General features: G+C 35.8%; 1 protein-coding gene across 2 annotated transcripts; it reads left to right on the forward strand.

Annotated features, from left to right (window-relative positions):
- The first annotated feature begins 90 nt into the window (after nt 1-90).
- On the forward strand, nt 91-25,782 carry tbc1d23 (TBC1 domain family, member 23). 2 transcript variants are annotated; one of them, XM_056459903.1, is made up of 19 exons: nt 91-160; nt 7,148-7,262; nt 7,997-8,102; nt 8,916-9,120; nt 9,360-9,483; nt 10,536-10,660; nt 10,749-10,795; nt 12,576-12,679; nt 12,812-12,934; nt 15,578-15,670; nt 15,880-16,050; nt 16,997-17,039; nt 17,263-17,369; nt 17,907-18,043; nt 18,871-18,915; nt 21,176-21,264; nt 22,566-22,701; nt 22,873-23,067; nt 24,536-25,782. In XM_056459903.1, exons 1-19 carry the CDS (start codon nt 123-125, stop codon nt 24,618-24,620), a joined length of 2,088 nt encoding a protein of 695 aa, XP_056315878.1. In that variant the 5' UTR covers nt 91-122; the 3' UTR covers nt 24,621-25,782. The 2 variants fall into 2 exon arrangements, with proteins under 2 accessions (XP_056315878.1, XP_056315880.1); XM_056459905.1 differs by lacking the exon at nt 18,871-18,915.
- The last annotated feature ends 1 nt before the right edge of the window (nt 25,783 follows it).

The raw sequence follows: 25,783 nt of genomic DNA on the forward strand, positions 1-25,783 counted from the left end.
CAACAAGCGCCTCTCTAAAGTCGCGTTCTGTGTAGCGTAGACCAGCGTAAAGCGCGTGCGTGCAGTCTAGCGACAGGACGTTGGTATTTACGACACATTTTGACGTGGACGTCACCACAGCAATGGCGGATGCTGTAGGGGAAGTGCTTGAAGGCAGCTGGTAAGAAAACCTACTGATCATTTTGTTTGCGGTAACATTAGAAAGATTCACTGTTTTCACGCTGATATTATCGTTTGGAAGTTTAAGTAAGGATAATGTTGTTCTGACTCTTTCGCGACTGCCGCTGTAGCGGCAGGGAGACAGCGATGCTGTGCTAAGCAGCTAGTCTGGCTAGTCGAAGCAGCCAGTGTATTGTTTGGAGACTCCAGCTGTTTCTCAGACCTTCTTACTCGTTTGACATATTCGGTTTTGCTTTAAAAAAGTATTTTATTAATTTCCTTATAAGCGATTCAATGTGTCATTGTGTTTTTATAAAGCTCAACAATGTTGGCTTTGTTAAAAATCATTTGCTAGGTGTTCGCGTATAACACTAACTTTTAGCTGTCAGCAGATTTCCTGTAAGTTACATAACATGTGGTATAAAATGTATTTAATGTTCAGTTTTTATTATATGATAGTGTTATAAAATATTCAATTCACATTTATTTCACAATTATAACGCTTTTCATGGCACATATTATGTCAAAGCTGTTTTACTGAATGAAAACATATTTCCACTTTACAATGAAGACTTAAAGGATTATCAGGGCTTATTTTGTCAAAATAATGTCCACATTTACTGTTCTGTGATAATACAGCCATGCAAGGGCCACATTCAAGCAAGATGAACACGATGAAAATGCAAAGTTTCATACCTAGATTTATTGTTGGCATCATGATGTCCTCATAGCAGCTGACACATTTCCACAAGCCTTGGTTCATCTAAAGTGTTTGGAAGAGGCTGAATACAAATGGGTACTCAGAATGGGTATCCCGAGGTAGCCACAGGAAACAAACCGAGTAAAGTATAGCTTAGCAGTTTTTCATAACATTTCAAACAATTATAAACATTTATTTCCTATTAAACATGGATGCAATAAAAAAAAAATGTTATGAAATATATTCTTACTCTAGCATCGTAATGTTGATTTATTCTGTGATGAAGACTGTGACCAAACATTTTCCGGAAGGACATTCCTAAATGCCAGAGCTTAATGTCAAAACATTCTACCTCCTTCAGTAGACTTTGCTGTCCTAAGCACCATTAAAACTCCTGAGTTTTCTGACTTTGAGAAAAAATCTGTGATGGTAGATGAATTAGAGGGTGACAAAAGACAAGGTAGAACGTTATAAAAGAGGGTTAGTTCTACCAGAATAGAAAAGATGTACACTTCACTATGGCTAACTTTGTGTAATCTCTGTGCAGCTATGTGTAGGACATCAGTCTTAGCTATGGTAGTTATCTGAAATGTCATCCTCTAACTCAGGGGTCACCAATCTCGGTCCAGGAGGGCCAGTGTCCCTGCAGGGTTTAGCTCTAACTTGCCTCAACACACCTGCCTGGTTGTTTCAAGTATACCTAGTAAGACCTTGATTGGCTTGTTCAGGTGTGTTTGATTAGGGTTGGAGCTAAAATCTGCAGGACACTGGCCCTCCAGGAACAAGTCTGGTGACCCCTGCTCTAACTGATTAAACTAAATTTTTTTATATATAATAATGGAGTTAAATATAATTAGCTTTACAGACTTTATGACATTTGAAGTTATGATCACACAAAGGACAGTTTTATTATCAGCTAAAATAAAAATAAATAGATAAAAATAAGTAAAATAAGCTAGAGATGCACCGATATGGATTTTTTGGCCGATGTTGATAACCGATAACTCTTCAGACTTGGAGGCCGATAGCTTATATATATATATATATATATATATATATATATATATATATATATATATATATATATATATATATATATATATATATATATATATATATATATATATATATATATATATATATATGTGTATATGTATATGTATGCCGATAATTACAAACATTACAAGCATACAGCAAACTTCATAAAAGATTGAACTGCTCATATGAAGTAAATAGTCTATACTCTAAGCAAAAAAGCTATAATTTCAAAATTGCAAGGTGATTATATAGATCTATATTCACGATTTCACATAAATCAGCATGCAAAAAATAAATTATTTCCTTTTCTTCATAGCAAATTAACATGGAACTTGACTTGCATAAAAATAATAGGTTAAATTAAAAAAATGGATTTGATTAACAAGCAAGTTAAATATATTTTAAATAAAATGAAAATGAAAGAGCTAAGGACTAAAACCAGCTCAAATGTTCTTGAATAAAACGTGCTACAGTAATGTACAAATATGTAATGTCTGAAAAAGCCCTTTTGTAGAGGTGTTTTGACAGTTCAGAGCCACCGTACAAGCGAAAAGCTAAATACAGCTTGTATTACTTTAGAAAATGTGTCATAAATTCATCCTATTTGGCGTTTTAGATTCTTTTGAACACATGTAGCTGCTGCTTGTTAATCAGACAACGTTTCTGTGTTCGTTCTTGCTAATAATTGCAGGAAAAATGGTCGATGAAAATTTTCTGATAAACCGCTGTGAGTTTCACTCAACTGCATGCGCCGAGTTGCTCTCGGAGTCAGAGTTTGATACAACACCTGAGCATTGAGCACAGATGACTTTGACAAACACAGAGCATAATATAAAGACAGACTGTGTGGCGAGTTGAGAACCCCTATGCTGGATTCAGTGACTGGCACACCTCTCCCCCATGCTGCTGTGAAGGCTGTCAGATCAGATATGTGATCTCTATGCATCTCTGCTATTATGTTTACACATGTTATTTTTTTCCTGAGGTGATTTAAACCAAAATACATAATGACACTCAATCAAACATCTACAATGAGAAGAAATATTTACTGAGTTATTAACGCACAGCAATACCACATGAAGTATAGTGCACAGGACAAGTCTGAACAAGTTCTGCCCACACATGCGCGAGGCAGGCAGTTCTATACAATTACGTAATTTATCAGCTTAAAGATATCGGCCTAATTATGACATCGGATCGATAACGATAATCTTAAAAATAGCATTTATCGGCCGATAACGATATGGCCGCCGATATATCGTGCATCCCTAAAATAATCGTTTTGTGGGGTGATTTTATCATTATTGTTATTTTTACATGAGAATTGCACTTTGTGTATTCCAGCCTTGTGGAGAAAAATTAACGCTGAACAGCATCTAATTTATCTCCCCAGTTTAAAATGCTTGAGGAATTTAGGAGTGTTTTCTTGTGACAGCTCAAATATGCTGACATCTTATTAACGTCAATTATTAACGTTTCTATTTAATGCTTGTTTTTTTATATAACCAAGTACAGTGTTGCCAGATCAAGTAAATGATATCTAAATATTTTCGTAATATTTTTGGTAATTTGCTCTTTCGCAGGACATCAATATGTGTGGGTTTCTTGTTTAATGTTCTTCAGCATAATATTTTTAGCTGAAAATGCTGCTGGTACTTAAATCGTCAAACATGTATCTAAAACAAAACCATTACCTCAGTTCTTAGCTATACATTGAAGTTTTATGTCCAGTATGAGAAATTACTTAAAAAAACAAAAAACAAAACTAACTCGTAGCCTTGACAAATGGTTCTGTGTTTGTATTTAGGTCGAAACTCACAGATGAGCTGAAATTGTTTACAACAAAGAGGTTGACATGCATGTTGTATTGTCAAAATTGTATTACAAATTAAGCTAAAGTTCTTTAATGTGCTTATAAAAAGAAAAAGTCAATCAGTACATTTTTTTGAGTGACACGAGGGTGAGTAAAATAATAGCAACTAATCATTTAATCTCTAACGTTCAGAAACGCATGTTAATTACATTCAATGTCAGTAGTGGGATTAAGCAAATTAAAAAGCAGATGACAAAATGATCAGAACAGCTTCAATTCAATGTCAGTAGTGGGATTAAGCAAATTAAAGAGCAGATGACAAAACTAGTAACACATTTTTTGGGTTATAAAAAAATGTATATTTGTTTGTCAGCATCAGTACCAACTGACTCTTTAGTGCGTGCTTAGTAAGAACTTAGAAATCCAGGATATCCAATTGCAGTTGCTGAATAAACCCAAGGTTTAACTGATTTTACTGATTCATGAACAAATAATATTTTCATGAAGATTCATAAACATGACTAATACACATAGAATCATCCCACAGAAGGATTTATTTTAAACACTTGATTGAAATTACGAAGGGCTGTTTGAAGTTACAAATTTACTTTTGATTACAGAACCTGCTTTACTGACATAATGCCCATGAAAAATGCCTTTGATTAATTGTGCTGCCCAATGTGTAATTACAATTAATCTGGTCTTTACCATTTCCTCTGCTGTAGAATAACATTCACACATATTCCCAGTTAACCTTCTATCTGTCCTAAATAGTATTCAGAAAAAGAATTAGTGTGCCCCAATAGTAGTATTGAAAGGATTATTTCAAAGTTGCCAGGGTGGTCTACTATTTCCAGTACAAATTCAAAGTGCAGAAATGGTTCACTTTTACAGCTAATATTGGCCACAACACATTGCACAATGGATGTAAATTTGATTAAAACTAAAAACCCAGGTAAAACCAAAAAACAAACAAACAAACAAAAAAAAAACTGTGTGCTCCAAAAGGGTTATATCACTATGGGAAGGACATTTGGTAGTGAAAACAATGATGGCTGCCATAATAAAGTGTCATTCCAAAACAAAGTGTTTAAAACTTGGCCTTTTCCATTGTGGGATTTTCAAGGGTACACAGTACACACACACAAATCCTTCTCCGGCCCCCATAATCTTTTATGCAGGAAAGTTGTTTGGTGTCAAACACCATGTTCCATTCAGAATGGCTCATCTCTATGCCAATATTCTCTATGAGCCCTTCTAAATAGAATGCACTGAAATTGTTAACAAGCTACAAACATGGTTGACATGCGAGATGGTTAAGTAGTGAGGCTTGGGTAAAGAGGTTGAATGATTGTTGATATTATTGATTATTTAACCTGAAGATTTTTTTTAAATATATCTTTTATAAAGACACGGATGGTCATCCTGAATGCAAACACCTGAGGAGTTTTCATAAGCGGAATGCCTTTTATTCACAAAAAGTGTGTAGTTTTTGAATCTAGTGTAAGTTGACGATTGGGGAACACCAATCAAAATCATCCAGATCCAACTAAAGAGCCTTTGTGTTGTCTTCCTCTTTTGCTGAATAATGACCTTCCTGTTTTCAAAGACAATGACTAGGATGGTAAATGACTCCATAGGAAAGATAAATGGAGAAAAGCATGCATGATAGTGGTCTCGGATGTTGAAGTCCATTAACAATCACAGATATTCATAAGCTTCATGTTTAATTCTTGTTGCACCTAAAAAAAGAATGTATTAGCTCTACAGCTTTCAGACTCGGTAAGGAATTCACCCAAAATGTATGAATGCGGCAACTTGCATTTTCTCACCCCAGTTTGGAATCTGTAGTATGTAGTGTTGTTAGACAGCTTTCATCTTCCTGGTTAAGAGTGTCTCAGAGTCATTGTGGAAGCCATACTTTCTAAGCACCTTGCTTGGTCGTACAAGTACACCTTTACAGTGTTTACAAATGAGAAAAGTCATGTAATACTGCTATAATACATGCTTGTTAAATAAATAATTGCCTGGTATTTTACCAACAGCTGACGAGGTTCTGACATAGTTGTTTCCTGTAATAGCATGTGTGTGAGCATTTCCTTCAGTTTTTCGCCTCTTCATGGCTTTTTATCACATGGTAAAGTGGCCTCAGAGGATATTTCGGTTTTACCTCAGCTAAAAATGGTATTGTTTTGTGCAAGTCAATTGTGTTGATTTTAATTCCATATCTTTATGCTAATTTGTAGAATGGTATTAGCTTTGAGAAAAACCCTTGGGTAAAATTGGATTCTGAGAAGCAATGGTGAGAGACTGATCATTATTTGACAATATTAAACCCAACAGAAGGCTCTTTTGTTGTTGAGTTTACAATAATATTAGTTGTGAATATTAGTACAAATATCAGTTGTAATTATATAACCATGTTATCTGTTTTGTACATATCATATTTGTTGTGCCATATTTGTAATTTCTGCTCTTCATATTGCTCATAAATGATTCATGATTTTTCACACTAGATGTTTTTGCCTGAGCAATGTTTTTCGAGTGGCTGAGTGGCTGTTCTTCTTTGATAATCAGAATCAGAATCAGTTTTATTGCCAAGTGTGCTTCACACACACAAGGAATTTGTTTTGGCTACAGAAGCTTCCAGTGTACATAAAGTGACGAGTGACAACACAAAATAAATATGAAAAAAAAAAAAAAGATAAACATTAAACAGATGCAGTTAGTCAAGAAACCTGGATGTTGAGTTGTATGTACAGATTGTTATAAATATACAGGTTATAAGGTGCTGTGTACAAGGAGTTTTTCTTGTCTAGTTGTTTCTATTAAAAATGCACAGTAATAAACATTTTATTATCATTTTTAAAATTGTATTCTTAATAGCTTATGTTTTTAGTATCTCTGACCACCTGTATAAATGAGAATCAGTCTATAAGTTATCCAAACGTTTTGCACGTGATTCACTGCTCTAAATGTGTGCAAATAGATTTATTTTTTTGAATTCTGGTTGTGCTTGGTTGCACTATTTTGCTCATGTGCTGATACTTTTTTGTTTGTAGAACAAATGATGATGATCCTGGAAATGTATTTAATTCCCCTCTATAAGATCTATTATAATATTTGCATAGAATACACCTGTGTGTATGCCATACATTTTTGTTTTTTAAAGTTAGCATGTGGTTAACAAACTTGTTTTGTAGTCTTCATTATTAAGACCTTATATGCAGGGATGCATGTAACGTGTGCACAAATGCATGACAGAATTAAATAATGCTCTGGGTCAAAACAAGATCTTATTGCATGTCAACATGCAGGGTGAGCACCTAATACATTTACTGGGTTTTGTCTTTATATTGAAGAAAAATATTAAGAGAATCAAAAATTTGAGCAGGAGGTCCTTTTATTGGGTTAACACCCGTTAGTGTTTTCTTCAGGAATCAGGATCTGGCTGATGCTCTTGGCTCTGCAGTATGTGATCTGAACAGCGACCAGGATGGTGTCATCCAGGTTCAAGACCTTTCCCCACCACAGCGGGCCAAATTATGGATGGTAAGTAAAAATTTATTCCAAGTGTATGTGTCTGATAGGGGTGGAAATCTTACCTCTTTACAATTTTTGAGGTTGTGACTCATGAATGATTCCATTAAAAAGTCTCTTTGTTTATTTAATTTTTTTTCTAATTCTAATTTCTCCAATAAAATTTCCAGTTCAAGATATGTCTAGATTCCATTTTGTTTGTTTGTTTTTTTAATTGACAAACAATTGCTGCATAGATTGGCGGTTTATTTCGCTGTGGTGAGCCCAGATTAATAAAGGGACTAAGCCAAAAAGAAAGTCAATGAATAAACGATAGCCGTACAAAACGGCTTGACTGATCAGTCTGTGTTGCATCATGTGAAAATCTGTGTGCATTATGAAAAGGCTTTGCAAAGACTGACCATGCTTTGTGCTGATTAATAAGTGTTTATGTATATGGCAAAAAAGAGAGATCTTCTCATTGCTTTTTAAAAGGGTTTCCTGCAGTCAGTGGTTCCCAAAGGGCTTTAGAGAGCCTCTCAATTGATCAGATGGCCATTAATGAAACTGTAAACCGACTTGAGTGCTGAGCTTTTAAAAAGTACACCCAATGAAGGGAGAATGAAGCTTATATGATCACTTAGGAAGCTACAGGAGCATTTATAAACTGTTACTTTTTTTTCCTGTGTTCACTTTCTCATACTTTAGTTTTTATTTAAGTCTTTTGTTTCTGGCATTGGTGTTGATGGTGTTTATGCATGTTACAGATTGCCCTGAATGTGTCTGGTAAAGGAGATAGTCTGTCCTCATGGGATGGGGTTTTGGACCTACCAGAACAGACGCTCATTCACAGCCGCAGTCAGCAGCTCATTGGTGAATAACCTTTGCACACCTCACCTCATTTCATTTTCATTGTGTCATTTATGTGTTGCACTACTACACATTAACAGAATTGAGGTTCTATAAATGTGGAGTCAGGCACTCTACATTATTGGCCTACTTATTGAAAACTCAATATGCATCATTTTTTTTAAATATAAATTTACCTCTTGGCAGGTCTAGTTTATGTACCTTTGAAGTTTTAAGATGCCTTTACTTTAGTATTTTAAAATCAGGTAATCAGGTTAAATACTTTCTTAATGTATTTCTGAAGCTTGTTGCCTTTTGAAAATTCACAAGGTTTTACAAATATTTGGAATTGGCATATTATAGATTTTGTTGTAAATTATTGGTCTTATAGCCCCTCGTTATACCTGATGGTAAAATCAATTTCATCAATCAGTTTGGATTTAAAAAGTTTTTTTAGATATGTTCTTAAGAATATTTTATTTTTGTCCAAAAGGGGAATAAGAAATATAAATTCCCTTGATTTATTTATTATTATTATTATTTTTGACATTTATAAAATATTAAGCCATCCTGTAGATTTCAGAGTTCAAAAGCATTCTTGTTTGTCTAATATTAGCTGAAATTAAAACCAAAATGACTGTTGCATTCGCTTTCTTATGGAGTAGTGTGACTAAACTCAACCGCCACAGAATATCATCTACTTCTACAGTACATCAGGGTCTTTTTAGTCAAACTGACATGTTAACAAGTCACAATAAATCTTATTCATTACATTCTTTTGCCTCAAACAGTGTGCTATGAAATAATTCAAAAGGTGAGATTTATTTTTGCATATAGATGAGCTGGGCATACCAGTGGAGGAAGGACGGGACCTGGTATCAGATGTGGAGTCAGTGATCACCTTCTACTGCAAGTCCAGAAATGTTACATTCACTTCAGATCTCAGTTGGCCACACATCCTCAAACCACTCCTGGGGTTACAGTTGTCCCGCAAAGACCTCTACAATGGCTTCTACGCCATCATGAATAAATATATCCCAAGGTAGGGGTGTTCATATATCTGTATGAAAATATTGTGCACTTAAAAGATAAATAAGTTATTAGGTTTTTACTTTTCCCAAAAACACTAGAAATATTTCCGTGTAAATATGTTGTCCAAAATAGTCAAACTTAATATTGTGTGACATTACAAATGTTGTTTTTGAGCTAAATTTTCAAATCAAATGTAGTGATATTTTCTTTGATATACAGTAGCTGAAATAATTAATGTATATTTTGCAGAGACTGCATTGTAAAGGGGCGGCCTTTTCACCTGTTTCGACTCTTGCTTCAGTACCACGAGCCAGAATTCTGCTCCTTCCTGGACACAAAAAAGATCACTCCTGATTCCTATGCCATAAACTGGGTCAGTCTTAATGAAGTCTATATAAAAATATATGATTAATATTACATTTGTTTCAGTACAGAGGTGTGAATTTTGCATTTATGCCTGTGACACATGTACACTGTCTGCAGTGTATGTACAGTCCAGATGGTCAGTGTGGAACCAGGAATTGGCTGGTGTGCTTTCACACTGCACACATTTGTAGTGCCCTTACTGTCACCCATTAATCTGTTTTTATGTAAAAAAAACAAACATTCAAATACGTGCAAACATTGCACTTCCCATGCCTTTTTGTTGGCATTTACGTGTTTGTACAAAACAATCTGGCAGTCATGAGGAATTTTGTGTTTTTCCACCAGTTCTCTGTAGCTCAAATAACTGCTGCAGATGCACCGCAACTGGAACACGCTGCTGGACTGAAACTGCATGTGGTGAAAGCTGTAACTTGTTAACATGGCCAAATTTGCTCACTGGCCTCTGTCGATCATGCCCTCTTAACCATTCCCATATCGTAAGTGGCTTCATCACATTGTGACCTCTCCACCAATAAGCCTATTGTGTGGTGTGCAAAAATGGCTATCGCGTCATCCAAGTAAACGCTGCACACTGTTTATGGATGAGGAGATTCCCCCCAACATCTGTAAAGCGATTTGAGCACCCAGAAAAGCTCTATATAAATGCAAGGAATTATTATTATTATTATTATTATTATTATTATATTATTATTATTATTATTAACATGGCCATGGAAAAAAGGCAGACCACAAACACACTGCAGTTGGAGTATGTGTGAAACAGGCATGTGATGGACAACAACCTGCAAAGTTTAGTTTCCTTTCTGGTAGTTTGTTTTTTTCTAAGAACTTTGTTAGCAGGGCAGTGGCTTGTCAAGAACTCATTTGGACACCACTGGCTTATTATATAGATTTTAACATCTTACAGTCCTTAATTTAAATATTATTTGGATCAAATCTGCACAGTGTAATGGTCATAATCATAAAATAAATCAAATATTCGTTAATTTCAGCGGTGTGCTGAAGAATGTACTTTAGTTTTTGTTTTTTCTTTTGCAGCTGGGCAGTCTTTTTTCAAGCCACTGTTTACCTGAAGTCACACAGGCCTTGTGGGATGTTTATCTCCAGCAGGCCGACCCTTTTCTCATCTTCTTCCTTATGCTCATCATCCTAGTCAACGCCAAGTATGTGTGCAGTTCATATTCAGTTAACTCAAATCTTACATTAACATTTTTTATGCTTGAGCTTCAATACATTTGTTTTTTTTTCTAGAGATAACATCCTTATCCAAGAAGGAGACAACAAAGAGGAGATAATCAGTAAATTCTTCAGCGAATTATTTAATTAAAAAATGCTATATTTTATGAAAGTTTGGGAACCACTTGAAACTGAGAATAATAAAAAAAAAAGACGGTCTTTAAAAAGTGCATGTTATTTATTAGTACTTTCACGAGTAAGGTGTTTTACATCAAGAAATTTGCATGTAGATTACAATACAAAAACGTATGTGAAATTATTAAAATAACCCTGTGCAAAAGTTTGAAAACCCTTGGTTCTTAATACTTTATCGACAGTTTTTCTTTTTTTTTGCTTGTATGAGGGTTGTTCATGAGTCCTTCGTTTGTTCAGAACAGTTAAACTGCCTGCTGTTCTTCAGAAAAATACTCCATATCCTGCACATTCTTTAGTTTTTCAGCACTGCTCAACTAATAAAAAGTTTCACTGATGCTCCAGAATGAAACATGAAGGGAGCCAGGGAGTGAAAACTTTTTGAATTTAAAAGTAAATTGCACTTGATTTATTCTCGTGAAAAAAATACAAGTATCTTCTGTTGCTTTCAAAAGGTAGTATAAATGGATAGAAAAAGGTATTTCAATAAAATGAGAAAGATTTGGATGACCTCTTGTTTAAAAGACGCTTCCTTCTGGAGCATTGAGCATTTAAACCTCTTTTAGTGAAGTTTATTTATAAACTAATTTCAAGAGTATCGCATGTTTATGATTGACCACGGCTGGTCCCTCATTAGCTAACATATGATTCATCTGAGTGGTAAATCATATCACACTGTAAATAATCTTAGTTATATTCATCTTGAAGAACCACCCCTGCTCCTCCTCCCTTTTCCTAGATAAGGTTCCACGGCATTTAGTTGTTAGCACTGTTGCCTCACAGCAAGAATTCACTGGTTCAAATCCTTACTAGGCCAGTCAACATTTCTGTGCAGAGTTTACATGTTCTCCCTGTGCTCGCGTGGGTTTCCCCTCACAGTCCAAAGGCATGCGACATAAGTGAATTGACTAAACCTAATTGGCACTAGATGAGCTCATAGTCAGGCTTCCACCAGACCTGTCAGTCAGCCGTCATCTTTCCATAGCAGTCCCTATAATCTGTTATAGGTCCTAACTAAACCAGGGTTCTCGAGACCTACTTGAGCTCAAACTTCCCTCTTGCTCTTCAAACGGGAGGGAGCCCTAGGCTCAAGGATCTTCTGACCTCAGGGTTCTCTCCCGGCACAGCATGCCAAACATCCTTTATTATCAATCATCAGCTAAGTTTGAACTCTTGAAATAGTTGTGTTTGCGTCTCTTAATTGACAATGTGAACCGATGATTCTCAAAATTACGCAGTCACTTCTGGAAAGGTTCAAATGTTCAAAAGACGCCACACAACTGAAGAGACTGCAGGACACAAATGATTTTTTTCTCTGATGAACAGCAGACAGATTAACTGTTCAGAACAATCAAGAGACTCATGAACCTTCATCACGAAGCAAAAATGTTGCAGATCATCCAGGTAATCTCATACCGTAATAAAAACCAAGTTTACACAGAGATTTTTTTGAATAATTTCAGATATCTTGTTGTCTATATGTTAACATCTTTTATAAAAAATATCTTATTTGGGTCAGTACTAAAAAAACAAAAGCATTCTTCAAAAGCATTTGGTATGATCTCTCTTTTTTTGTTAAAAGTATTCACATTTTGTCAGTTTCTGCAAGGGGTTCTTAAACTTTTACTTAACACTGTACATTAAAATATTTGTTGCACTGTCCAATATGGCCAAAGTGTTCTGCTTTTAAAAGTTTTTTTTCTTCTCCAGAAATGCTGGAGCAGTCACCGTCATTACTAGAGGCAGAGGACATTGAAGACTTGTTTTCTTTAGCACAGTATTACAACAGCAAGACGCCTCTATCTCTTAGAAAGGTAAGCATTATATCAGTGTTCTTTGGACCGGGTAGTGTTCTGCCAACTTCCTCATGATATGAATCACATCAAAATAGATGTGGCATAAGTAAGCAGGTATTACATATGTATATGTGGTGTATTTTTGTGCAGGAGAACCATAATCTGTTTGGCAGTAGTCTGGTAGCCCTGAAGGAAGAAGACATGGACCTGAGTCAGGCGCTCTGTCTGCCTGTGTCAGTCCCTGAGATCCTGCAAGCCAACCAGCTACAACCTGTGAGTCCTCAGTCTATGATTACTGTGAAAGATCACTCCTTCTCATTTTTGTTAGAAATGTTAATGATCAGTCTCTGCACTAAAGCTACTATGATGTTATGGCCTGTTCGCACCAAGCATGAAAACTATAAATATAAAAAAATATATAAAATAAAACAATATAAACTTATAAAAAACTTTTCATTTGGCATTACCTCCTTGTAACCAGCAGACCTGATCCATGAATCTTTTTTTAAATTGTATTAAAGGTGCAGTATGTAAGATTAGCATTTCTTATAACTGTGAAAGTGCATCTCATTTCGGAGGCTGCTGCTGTTTTCCAGAGGTCGCATTTTCTGCCACGCATAAAGATATTGATGCAGCCTTCAAGACTGAAATGAAATAGTATTTTTTCCACCAAGGCAACCCAGGATGCTGAAATATATTAGGGCGAACTAGCAGTTATAGACACTAAAACAAAGATAAACATTCCAACACGGAATGCAGATTTTCATAAAGAGAATAACTGACTTTAGCATTGTTTTTCAGATAAAGATGTAAGTTCACTTAGCATATTTCTTAAATATCTGCTAAAAAATTGTTATTTTTATGCTTTAAAAGAGTCAAAATGTACACAGCACACCTTTAATCCAATCAACCATAGGCTGCGTCTGAAATCGTATAGTTCCATACTATATCCATATGCTAAAAACAGTATGCGAGCCGAGTAGTATGTCCAAATTCATAGAATTTGAAAATCAGTATGCGAGAAGTACCCAGATGACTTGCTACTGGCGAGATTCTGATGTGTGTATCTGATGCAGTATGTTGCCGTGTGACATAATTCATGGGGAGTGAAGTGACGCAGCTGACATAGGTAGGTTACATGATCATGACAAAAAGGCAGATGCAGCAGATGTCCGAGTTCCATTCATACTGTATAGAACATACTTTTCTAACGGCAGTTACATTTACTGTACATTTAAATTTAAATGTAATACCTACTGAGTAGTAGGCGGTTTTGGACGCAGCCATAGTTAAGGCAGTGCAGGAGTGTCAAACGCAGTTCCTGGATGGCCACGGCCCTGCAGAGTTTTGTTCAAACCCTGCTTAAACACACCTTAAGCCTAGTTCACACTGCAAGATTTTAAGCCTGATTTGAGCCCGATTTGGAAGTTAACGAGCTCGCCGACAGATCAGGCTGTGATCGCGAAGAAATCTGCGGGTGCCAAGCGCTCGCCAGTCTTTATGTGTGAACTACTGAACAACGCATCAAAGAGGCTCGCTGAAGCATCGCCGACACCTCGCAGACGGAAATCCAGTATCTAGCATGCTGAATATTCCAGAGAAGTTGGCCTACTCGACATCACGTGCGGTCAGATGTAATGACGAGCTGCAGCTAATGAGAGAGCATATCAGCATGAGCTGAATGGCCGTGTGCTCAGGAGAACAACAGAAACGTCTGTGATTGGCCAGAATGGGCATTGATGCACTTCATTCTGCGTTAACACGGACCCGAGAGTAGGCTATATTAACAGGGGAACTAGAATTTTGTAACTATTAGAATTAACATACTGGTCATTCTGACCGTTCTCATATAAAACGTCATATTGTCACATTATATTTACATTCAAAGCTTCTATTGAGATATTAAAATTAAGCTCTGAATGTCTGTCATCATATTTGATGACATCATTACCCTAAAAATATTATCTTTTTTTGGTAATACAGCCTAAAAATATGTAGTTAAGATACTAGAAGACGCAAAGCTCTTTCATTTTCACTTTCAAACAGGAGCTATTTCCTTACATAGAATCTGCTGTTTTGAAAGCTATATCTGAAGTAAAATTATGTTTTTGCTATCTGAGAGTTATGTTTATGTTAGCAGAAAGTTGCTAGGCAAAAAAATGCACGCATATTTAAAGTCACAGCGAAAAGTAGCAGACATGCATGCAGTCATTTTGACCAATATGGTAATTAAAGGTAGAAATGCTCATTTCTTTACGGTTTTTTAATTTAAAAAATAACAATGTTAGAAAGAAACACACAGATATTCAGGAAACGTCAGGGTGTTATAGATATGTTTTATTTCAAAGAGTTATTAAATTACAAAAAGTAAAAACTCTCTGTGTATCAATCCACTCGAGCCTTTCAGATGAGCGATTGTTCCGCTGATGCATCAGCTGATTGACGATGTTTTTAAATGCTTTCCTGAAAGCTTGAAACGCTGTCAGTGATGTCATCAGCACACAAGCAGTGTTCAGCTTTTTCTGACGACTCCTCCCTCAACATTTCATTGGCTGTGGTTTGGTAGCTGGACTGAACTAGTTGTTGTCAGATCTTGTAGTGAGTCACCCCCATCTTGTGGATCATTTACGTAGTGTCGCGTAGTGTGAACGCCACAGAGATTAAAAGACACAAAATCAAGTCATGTAGTGTGAACAGCACAGCGATCTGCTGATGTTTAAAATCCTGTAGTGTGAACTAGGCATTATACTGTAGGTTTTAAACAAATCTGATTGACCCTATTAGTTCAGGTGTGTTTAATTAGGGTTAGAGCTAAACTGTGCAAAGATGCGGCCCTGCAGGTTCAGCATGTGATGCTTTTACAGTGAAGAAATTGCTATTGAAACATACGTTCTTGTGAATTTTTATGCTGTTTAGGAGGGTGTGAGGTTTTTTGTGGTTGATTGTCGTCCTGCCGAGCAGTACAATGCTGGTCACCTCTCTACTGCCTTTCACCTGGACTCAGACCTGGTAGGAATTTAATTGAGGAGAGATGTTTTAAATAAACACCATTTTATTTGTTTATTTAGCTAATAATAATTGCTCAAATAGAGAGAGATTGTCTTTACCACTGTCTCTTCAATTTTGTTAATATTTTTCAATAAGCAGTTGCCTCAGACATATTAGAATGTCCCATCAGAGCACCAGTAAAAGTGTAATGGTATGTTTTTGGTTCACAGATGCTTCATAACCCCTCAGAGTTTGCCCTGTCAGTCAAGTCTCTTCTGGAGGCACAGAAGCAGTCTTTGGAGTCTGGCTCTGTGGCCAGTGGAGAGCATTTGTGCTTTATGGGCAGTGGACGCGAAGAGGAGGACATGTACATGAACATGGTGCTTGCCCACTTTCTACAGGTCAGAACTGCCTTTGCTGCTACATTCAGTTGTTGTGTATGTTTTTATTAAAAGCATTTTGAAACAGTTCAAAGTGTATCAGGTCATTGACAAATGGCTGTAAAAATGCTTATTTTTTATAAATCAAAATTTGTAATTAAAAAAATCATTAATGTAGATTAAAGTCTGATGTTTGATAAAAATTTAAAGGGGTCACTAGCTTTATCAATTCTTTCACATCTTTGGTTTGTTTTTACATGAACTGTACTGTGAATACATCATATGGTGTTACAGCAAAAATAAACTAATAATTTATGATTTCTCTTCATTGTTAGATAATTATTTTCATATAGTGCAGTGATATATATACACAAATGTGTATATATAAGTATCTTTTCATAAATAGGGGTGTCACACCAAAGAACTACATAACCAAGTGGTTTAAAAACAGGTGCATGTCATGGGCTTCACAGGGGGCTTTAGTCACATGATCTTAATGGGGTCCTAAACTGATAAAATTTTCTGTGGATTTAAAATTGGTATGTAGTGTCACACCAATGGACATGGTGTTTCTGTGACAAAATGTACTAAGTTCACATGTTTTTAGAAATATATGGATGAAAATAATGATGGCAATTTACTAAAATAGCCACTGGTAAAATTAGGCCTGAGGTGATTCATGATTTTACAATTCTATAATTTTTTTTAGCAATTTATTAATGATTGTTTTAATTTATAAGAGTTGTAATTTATTATACTATTCTTACACCACAGGACAGTTTTGAAACTTGATAATAACACTACATTTAAAAAAACATGAAAGACAAAGAAATGTTTATTTGTTGCATTTTAAATTATGACAGTACAAACCTACATTCATTTTTGTCATGTGTGACTGCTAATGCAACATTTCAACATTTATCAATTACTTTTTGACAAATTTGTCTGTCTTTGCTTGCTTTTCTAGAAAAACAAAGAGTTTGTGAGTATTGCTAAAGGTGGATTTATGGGTAAGTTGTGTATTTTTTTTTTCAAAATAATAATAGTAAGCCTGTTATTGTATTGTATTGTACTTTTTTTGTAAAGAAAATAAGGATATTTCAATTATAATAGCAGGAATCAATTAATTGAATAATTTAATGCAATTTGATCATTTCTAAAGAGAGAGATGATCAGTTTTGCGTTGTAAACAGCAGGAGTTTGATTCTGACTTTGTTTGTCTTTAATGCTCAGCATTGCAGCAGCACCTGGCAGATATAAATGTTGAAGGGCCAGATAACGTTTATGTTCACTGGATTGTGAGCACCTCAGGATCCCACAGCAGCCTCAGCTCAGCGGATGTAAGTTTAGCTTGTGTATAACGCACATCAACCGTTTTTGCATTAAATCAGTGTACTCAATACTTAGGTTATGCCATGATTTTGTACGTGGTTTTTGGTTTTAGGGATGCTTATCTAAAGTTATATCCATCTTGTTTTTGATCTAACTTTTTGAATGTGGAAGCCTTAAAGCATTTCAGTTATTTTAACTTTTTAAAAAGTCTGTTATGCTATGTGATATTGGAAAAAATCTAATTTTACAATTTATTGGTTTTAGTTGTAGTTTTATTTTTTCCATTATATAAACAAACAAATGAATGCATATATAAACGGAATGAATCTGAATTCTCACACATTTACAGGAAATATCTTGCTTTTCTGTTAAAAAAAATAGCGTGAAACATCCTTCTTCCTTTTCATTTTCAGGGTGGTGTTTTGTGCCACCTTGTGAATATCTTACATAAATCAAATCATCAGTCTGCTAACTTTTTTGATAACCCACAAATACCTTTTTATTCTTTAATAATTTAACTTGCTAAATTCATCCATATTTTACAGGGAGAACTGAACAGCACAGATGGCAAAGGAGTTAAATCACTTGTCAACAAAATGACATTTGCACTCAAGTCAAAGTCAGTTAATGTGAAAGAGAAGGTGATCAGCTTCATTGAAAACACTTCCACGCCAGTAGAAAGGTGAGCAAATTCAGTGTTCTTTGCAGCCAGACACTTCTTTCTCTGTAAAATTTTTTTATTCAGGGTGTTAACAGGGTGGTAACTTATCCTCTCTCTCTCTCTCTCTCTCTCTCTCTCTCTCTCTCTCTCTCTCTCTCTCTCTCCTCTCTCTCTCTCTCTCTCTCTCTCTCTCTCTCTCTCTCTCTCTCTCTCTCTCTCTCTCTCTCTCTCTCTCTCTCTCTCTCTCTCTCTCTCTCTCTCTCTCTCTCTCTCTCTCTCTCTCTCTCTCTCTCTCTCTCTCTCTCTCTCTCTCTCTCTCTCTCTCTCTCTCTCTCTCTCAGATTCAAAGAGCTTTATTGGCATGACTGTAAAACAAATCACAATGTTGCCAAAGCAATAACAAAACACAGAACATACATATAGATAACAGAAAAATAAGTAATAATAAACAAACACATTTAAATATATATCGTTATATTATAAATATCTGTTGTCACAATAAACAAGTTAATTAAATAGATTAATAAAACTATATAATAATAAATGATAAGGACAGAGAGCTTTAATAAGGGATAAGGGGGTTCAGCCTTTTTCTCTCATATGGTGGCATGAGGACACGTACTGTGCTGCTAGATGGAATCACTTTTCATTTTCTCCCAAAATATAATGGAGTCTCTCTCTCTGTCTGTCTCTCTCACTGTCTCTCTCTCTCTCTCTCTCTGTCTGTCTCTCTCTCTAACAATGAAGGTTAAATGCTGTAAGATAAAAATGTATTTAAAGTGATTGATCTTTTGAAGTCTTCCTGTTTTAATCATCTTCACAACCTATGCCCTGTTATTTCACACTAGAATGTCTTTCAATCTACCCTGGCCAGACAAGGGAATTCTGGAGCGGTAAGACTTCGTTAATGTTTGTCTGTGCCCCACCAGCGCGCATCAAGTTTCTGCAACATGCCCTTTCAAGGTGGCACTTAAAGCTTTAGCTCATTGTAGGGGTTTTAAAACCCAGAGTAAATGACACACTCTAACACCATATGCATCTGCATCACCTGCATCACTGGATGTCCTGTTTGACCTTTTGAATTTGCTGTTTCCTGCTAACATTCTTTTGAGCCTGTCATCAGAGTTGAGTAACATTCTAGAATTTGTGACTGTCATTCACTACCAAACATTCACACGCATGTGTAGTAGAACCACTCGGAATGGTGGAAGCTGTGAATCACCAAAGCCTTCTCATTCCCAAATTTTGACGTTTTGATTTTGAACCTGTCACAGGACCCCTTTGGTGTCATTGTTCATTGTGCAATGTAGGGCAGCACATTGTTGAAACAAAAAAACAGAAAAGACATTGCAATATTTTATTTTTCATATTGCGGTATTTAATATCATTTCACCAGATGAAATGAACAGCTCTATTTGGATAAGTTTAGATTGATTTGGATGGTTTCTGCAAAAATATAATAAACCGCAAGCATCAATTAATACATTAGTGCAAAGATACAAATTAAATTAGCAATTCAATTCACCTTTATTTGTATAGCACTTTTACAATGTAGATTGTGTCAAAGCAGCTTCACATAAAAGGTCATAGTAAATTGGAACAGTGTAGTTCAGTTTGTAGTGTTTAAGCTCAGTTCAGTGTGGTTTAAAAATCACTACTGAGAGTCCAAACACTGAAGAGCAAATCCAACGATGCGCAGCTCTACAGATCCCAAGATCTACAGATCTAATTTGCAAGCTAGTGGCGACAGTGGAGAGGGAAAAAAAACGTCACTAATTGGCGAAAGTGAAGAAAACATCGCAGTAAAAATTAGCAGTGCTTTGTGGTCCGGGAGATAGCAGTATTCCTTTAAAGAAATTGAATAATCAAATGGTAATTACACTGTACAGTCTTTGTAACGACTGTGATCATTTCTTGTGCCTAAATACTTTAATCTGTCTTGAAATGCTCACACAGCCACAGGCCTTAAAACACATGCAAATGATAAACATTTTGGTTACTTTATGGTTAAACTTTGCAATGAAAAAGACGATATCGATACCGCAATGTGCACATCCACAACTGTCAAATCACAGGATCTGCAGAGTAATGGAACAGATTTGCTTAAAATATTGCAATGCAAACAATGTTATAGGTGATTTATCAGAGTACAAAAGAAGACAAATTGTTTGTGTGCACCTCGCTGACACATCTGTGACCAAGACAGCGAGTCTTTGATGGATTCAGTGTCATGTCAGCATACCACCAAGAAAGAAGTACTACATCGTTTTGGTTAAACTTTACAATTAAAAATACATTGCAGATCCTGTGATGTGACTATTGTGGATGTGCGCATTGTGAAGTCAATGCTGAATTGAAATGTTGTACAGCCCTTGTTCATGGTGCTCCATGTCTTTCTATATAGATGAATGCCGATATTCAATAATTCCATACAATGGTTAGGAAAACACTGCATAAAGCACTTCATACAAATTTCATTTGTATTTTCTGTTGTATTTTATTTATCTGTCTTTGTTATTTATATCCTATCTGGATGAACTCTGGTCAACCTAAAATGATGAATTATGCCCAAATAGAGCTATTCAAGTCATCTTGGGAAACCATATTAATATCACAATATATATTGCAGAAAAACAAAAATATTGTAATATCAGAAGGAAAAGATATTATGCAGCCCTACAAAGTTGAGAGTGAGAATGGGTTTTGAACCACAGGACTTTTTGTCACTCTGTGGCAATGTTGGCTACTTTCTTACACTGCATCTGTCACTATGTACTTTTCCTAGTTTTACGCCAGCAGCTTCTGTCTCGCAGGCTGAAGTCTGGTTGAAGTCTGCTGTCTGAGTCCTCTTTGATTCCCTTAGGGAGGCTGCAGTCCTGTCATTGTACTGTTTTGAGCACAGCTGTAGAAGGCTGGGGCAATTGTGACTTAAACCTTTCGCAGTAAAATCGACTGCAAAGTACCCGGTCTTCCACATGTTGCTTCTCATTTCAGTTAAAATGCAAACATCCTAACTTCCCTTTCTTTCAACTAACAGTACTCGCCGTTCTAATCCTAGAGGACTCCTCATCTCATTGCCATGCTCTTTCAAATGCCCATATCCTGAAAAAGAAGACAATGCTGGTGTGAAATCTTTTTTCTTTTTTCTTTCAGGCATGTAAGTAGCAGTGATCGGGTGGGGAAGCCATACAGGGGTGTCAAGCCTGTCTTCAGCATTGGAGATGAGGAAGAATATGATACAGGTAGATACCATGTCCTTCATCAGAGATTCTCAAACTGCAGAGCTGCTATCAACCTGAGATAAGCTGGTTCAAGGATGCTAGCAACCATGTTGTCAAATACTTGTTTTTTTCTGTGTTTGAAATAGTCATAGGCCGGTATAAGATTGTAACAGTATGATAACCTTGGATAAAAATACTACGGTTTCACAGTATTGTGATTACTGCTTCAAAATATATTCTTTTTTAAAGTCTTTGAACACAATGGCTGCATCTGTTTTTGCATACTTCCATACTCTATAGTACTTTAAAATCAGTATGCGAGCCGAGTAGTATGTCCGAATTCATAGAATAAAAAAAAATCAGTATGTAAGAAGTACCCGGATTACCTACTACTTTTGGCGAGATTCTGAATTGCACCCATGATGGACGCTTTGCTATCCCATGATACACCATGAGAGAATTCATGATTAGGAGTGAGTGGGTGTGTCACATGATGATGACAAAATGGCATCCGTAGTACGTCCAAGTTCCGTTCATACTGTATAGAACGTACTTTTTTTTTTTTTTTCATCAGTAGAATAGTACATTCAAATTCAAGTGCAGTAACTACTGAGTAATAGTAGGCGATTTCGGATGCAGCCAATATATTTTATTTAGACAAACATTTGAAATATTTTGGAGCAGAAAAACATGTCAGGCTAAATGAATCATTGATTTCTGTGGTCTTATTAGTTTCAAAAACACTGGTTTCTTTACAACTTAAAACAAACAAAAAAACCTAAAAAAAAATCGAACCTGTACCTTAGGAATGGTATAAGAGAAAGTTTTGGCAGTTTTAATACCTTGACTTTTCCAAATATGGTATACCTTTATAAAGTTCTCGTCCCGTGCCTTGTTTGAAATAACTTTGCTGTGTATACTGTTAGTAAATATCAATGTAAAACCAACATTCAGTAGGCTACAGCAGTTGTTCTCCACCATCCTACACAGTCTATGTTCTGCACTTTGTTTGCCATAAAGTGTTTTTTTTTTTTTGTTTGTTTCAAGACCAAGTGGAATTTGTCGTCAGATGCCATTCTTGATTTTGCTTGTATGGTGGCTCAATTTTCACCTAATTGTACCTCTCAAAACACATGGTACAGATGCGAAAAATTACATTTTAATGATTGATTTAAAGGCTGTGTGTGAATGGGATTGACACAACGTGAGGTTGTTTAGCGTACAAATAATTCATATCAACATATCGATTCTGTGTGCAATGATGAACTACTCTTATATACCATATGGTCTCTAAGTTGTTGTGTTTCCTTCTCTGCTTTTAGATGAGATTGACAGTTCATCCATATCCGATGATGACAGGAAAGAGATTGTTAATATTCAGACTTGGATCAACAAACCAGATGTAAAGCACCATATTCCTTGCAATGAGGTCAAGGAGACCGGCCACATGTTTCCAAGGTGAGGCTGTCAGTCTGAACACAAAATGCACAAATATAATTGACAATACCAGAAAATACTAGATGGCAGAATACTGTCGAATTGTTACCCTATCAAAAACCAAGACTGTCCAGTTGGTTTAATGTGTAGAATATGTTTGGGTGGGTAATTTCATTATTTTGTCTTCCACAGTCATCTGCTGATCACCGCAACACACATGTACTGTTTGAGAGAGATCGCTGCTCGGAAGGGTTTTGCTTACATCCAGTCCAGACAGGCACTAAACTCTGTTGTGAAGATCACCTCCAAGAAGAAACATCCAGAGCTCATCACGTTTAAATTTGGCAACAACAATGCTGCAGGAGTGGAGATTGTGGCTGTGGAGAGGTATGTGAAAGTGTCTGTATAGTTTTATAGTTTTTGCCTGGACCCCTTGTAGCCCCATAGAGGTATACATTTTCTGTTGGAAGGGAATTACCATCCCTCCTGTGAAGAAAAAAAAATACGTACAAATATTTCCCAATTGATGTTTAACAGAGCAAGGAAATTTTCACAATATTTCCCATGTTATTTGTTTCGTTCTGGCTGGAATAAAAATGTTTTTGTTAAATTGAAAAAGAAAATTAAAGTCGTTTTTTTTAGCCCCCTTTAGTTTTTATTTATTTTTCATTTTATTATTATTTTTTATTATTTTTATATTATTATTATTTTTTTATTATTCATTTTTATGATTGCTAACGATTTGCCTGAAATTGTACTTGCCTAGTTATTCTAAGTAACTTTAGGCCTTTAAAATGCATTTTAAAATCACTGGTATCTTGAAAAATAACTAGTAAAATCATCTGCTCGTATCATGGCGAGACAACAGAAATTTGCTATTAAAACTATAATATCTAAAATGTGTTTTCTCTCCAAACATCTCTTAATTTAAAAATAAAAATGTTGAAAAATGATGAACATTTCAGAGGACGGGACATAATGTTGTTTTCAACTCTCCATGGTTTTGTCTTCAGTTGAATTTTTAGTCATTTAATTGGGAAAGTCCTTTTTTAATGTTAGCTTTTTAGTTTAAATGTAGGTTTTATTTCTTAATTTGTTCCTTTTTTAACCATGCGTAGAATGTCGAATTATCTGAAATATGTAGGGTTTGTATGTTAAGACAAGATTTGAAATATCAAGAAAATCGCTTTTAAATTTGTCTAACAATCTGTAGAACTACTACTAAAGTTTTAATCTGTTTTCAGTAGATGTTTTATTTTTTCATGGAACTTTACTCTGATTTTTCTTTTATGCCAAAAATCATTACTTTCATCCATACAATGTACACTGCTCAAAAAAAATCAATAAAAAAATCTAGGGAACCCTAAACTAACACGTCCTAGATCTGAATGAATGAAATGTTCTTATTAAATACTTTGTTCTGTACATAATTAAATGTGCTGACAACAAAAATCACACAAACATCAACGGAAATCAAATTTATTAATGCATGGAGGTCTGGATTTGGAGTCACACTCAAAATTAAAGTGAAAAAAAAAAACACCCTACAGGCTTATCCAACTCTGATGCCTTTTGATGTATTGCTTCCTAAGTGGGCAGATTGATTTCACAGAAGTGTTATTGACTTAGAGTTACATTTGTGTTGTTTAAGTGTTCCCTTTATTTTTTTATGAGCAGTGTATTTTGCCAAATATATATACACATGCTGCATAATTCTATTTATTAAATGATAATGTAGAAAGTCAGTAAGCTTAGCTCATATTCTGATTTGTGAACCTCAGTTGAGTTTTTACAGTGGTCTTCAGCTGTTTAGTTTGCAAGCATTCTTACATTTCGTATCGTTTTTTTTCTCCAGGTATTTAATTCCAAATGCGGGTGATGCCACTAAAGTCATCAAACAGCAAATCATGAAAGTGTTGGATGCTCTGGAGAGCTCTTAGAGACACGAGCGGGGCTTCGGTCTGGTCCTCCAGGAGTCCACCGTGTCTCCAACAGAAACAGCCTGCAGGGGAAGGAGAAAGTGAAGCATTCCTACACTGTTTTTGATCATCATCTCCTCCATGGGCAGCACTGATGTGAAGGTCTGTCAGGACTCTTTGAGCTCATCACCATCATGACTGATAGGAGCTCTCAAACTTTGGCTGTGAGCCTACAATAGAAATGGTTTGGTTCATTTTTGCTTTGTGATTTCATTCTTTGAAACTGACCTAATTAAGCAAGTTGGATTTGTTATGTCTCCTTTTTCTGTCTCAAGCCTTAATGATGAGCTATAGCTTTTTATATGAGTCTCAAACAGGCCCCCTGGATGAGGAAAAAATGGTTTTGGAACCTACTTTAATGTTTGAGGTCACTAATTCTTTTGCCATCATATATCGCTGCATACTCATGTAACATATTTATCAAAGCAGTGTTTGTTTTTACACTAAGCAAATTCATCAGTAAACAGGCGTTAAGGTGAACATATGTACATTTTTTTTTTTTTTTGGGAAAGGATGCAACCCTTCAGGGGACGTTGCTTTGCACAAGAGGCTGCACAAGTGTGATGCATAGACTTCCATGTAACTGTGCTGCTGACTCACTAAAATGCCCAGAAATGATTATAAGCTCTTGGTGGAGCACCTGTCACTTTCAGGTTCCTTCAAGTTGTTGTGTGATTGCAGCTTTAAAAGATTAAAGGGAATGCGTTGATCAGTGACCGTAAAAGGACCGTATCCAAGTTGCAGGCAAGTGTACCAGAGAATGTATTGTGAAAGAAGCTGGAGAGTAAAATGAGGCGGAGCAGCTTCTGTTGGAAGTAAATTGAGTATTCCAAAATAAGTGTCCATCAAAAATAATGCACAGTATTAAATGATCTATACGCAAGAGGTTGCAGGAGTGAAAAGGGAGCGGAATTTGTGGAATCCGGTCGGTCACGCTGTTCAAATTCTCAAATTGCAAATGATGATAATATTTATTTAAAATACCCTGTACATTAAAAAGAGATTCAGAAGACCACCTTTGTTGAAACGACACAATCTCCCATTTAAATGAATCAAATGAAGCCCACCGTGTCTGACTGTTTCAATAAAATCTGTTGATTGATATAAATGTACAAAAAAACAAG

The sequence above is a fragment of the Danio aesculapii genome, chromosome 6, assembly GCF_903798145.1.
Source record: "Danio aesculapii chromosome 6, fDanAes4.1, whole genome shotgun sequence".
NCBI classification, from domain to species: domain Eukaryota; kingdom Metazoa; phylum Chordata; class Actinopteri; order Cypriniformes; family Danionidae; genus Danio; species Danio aesculapii.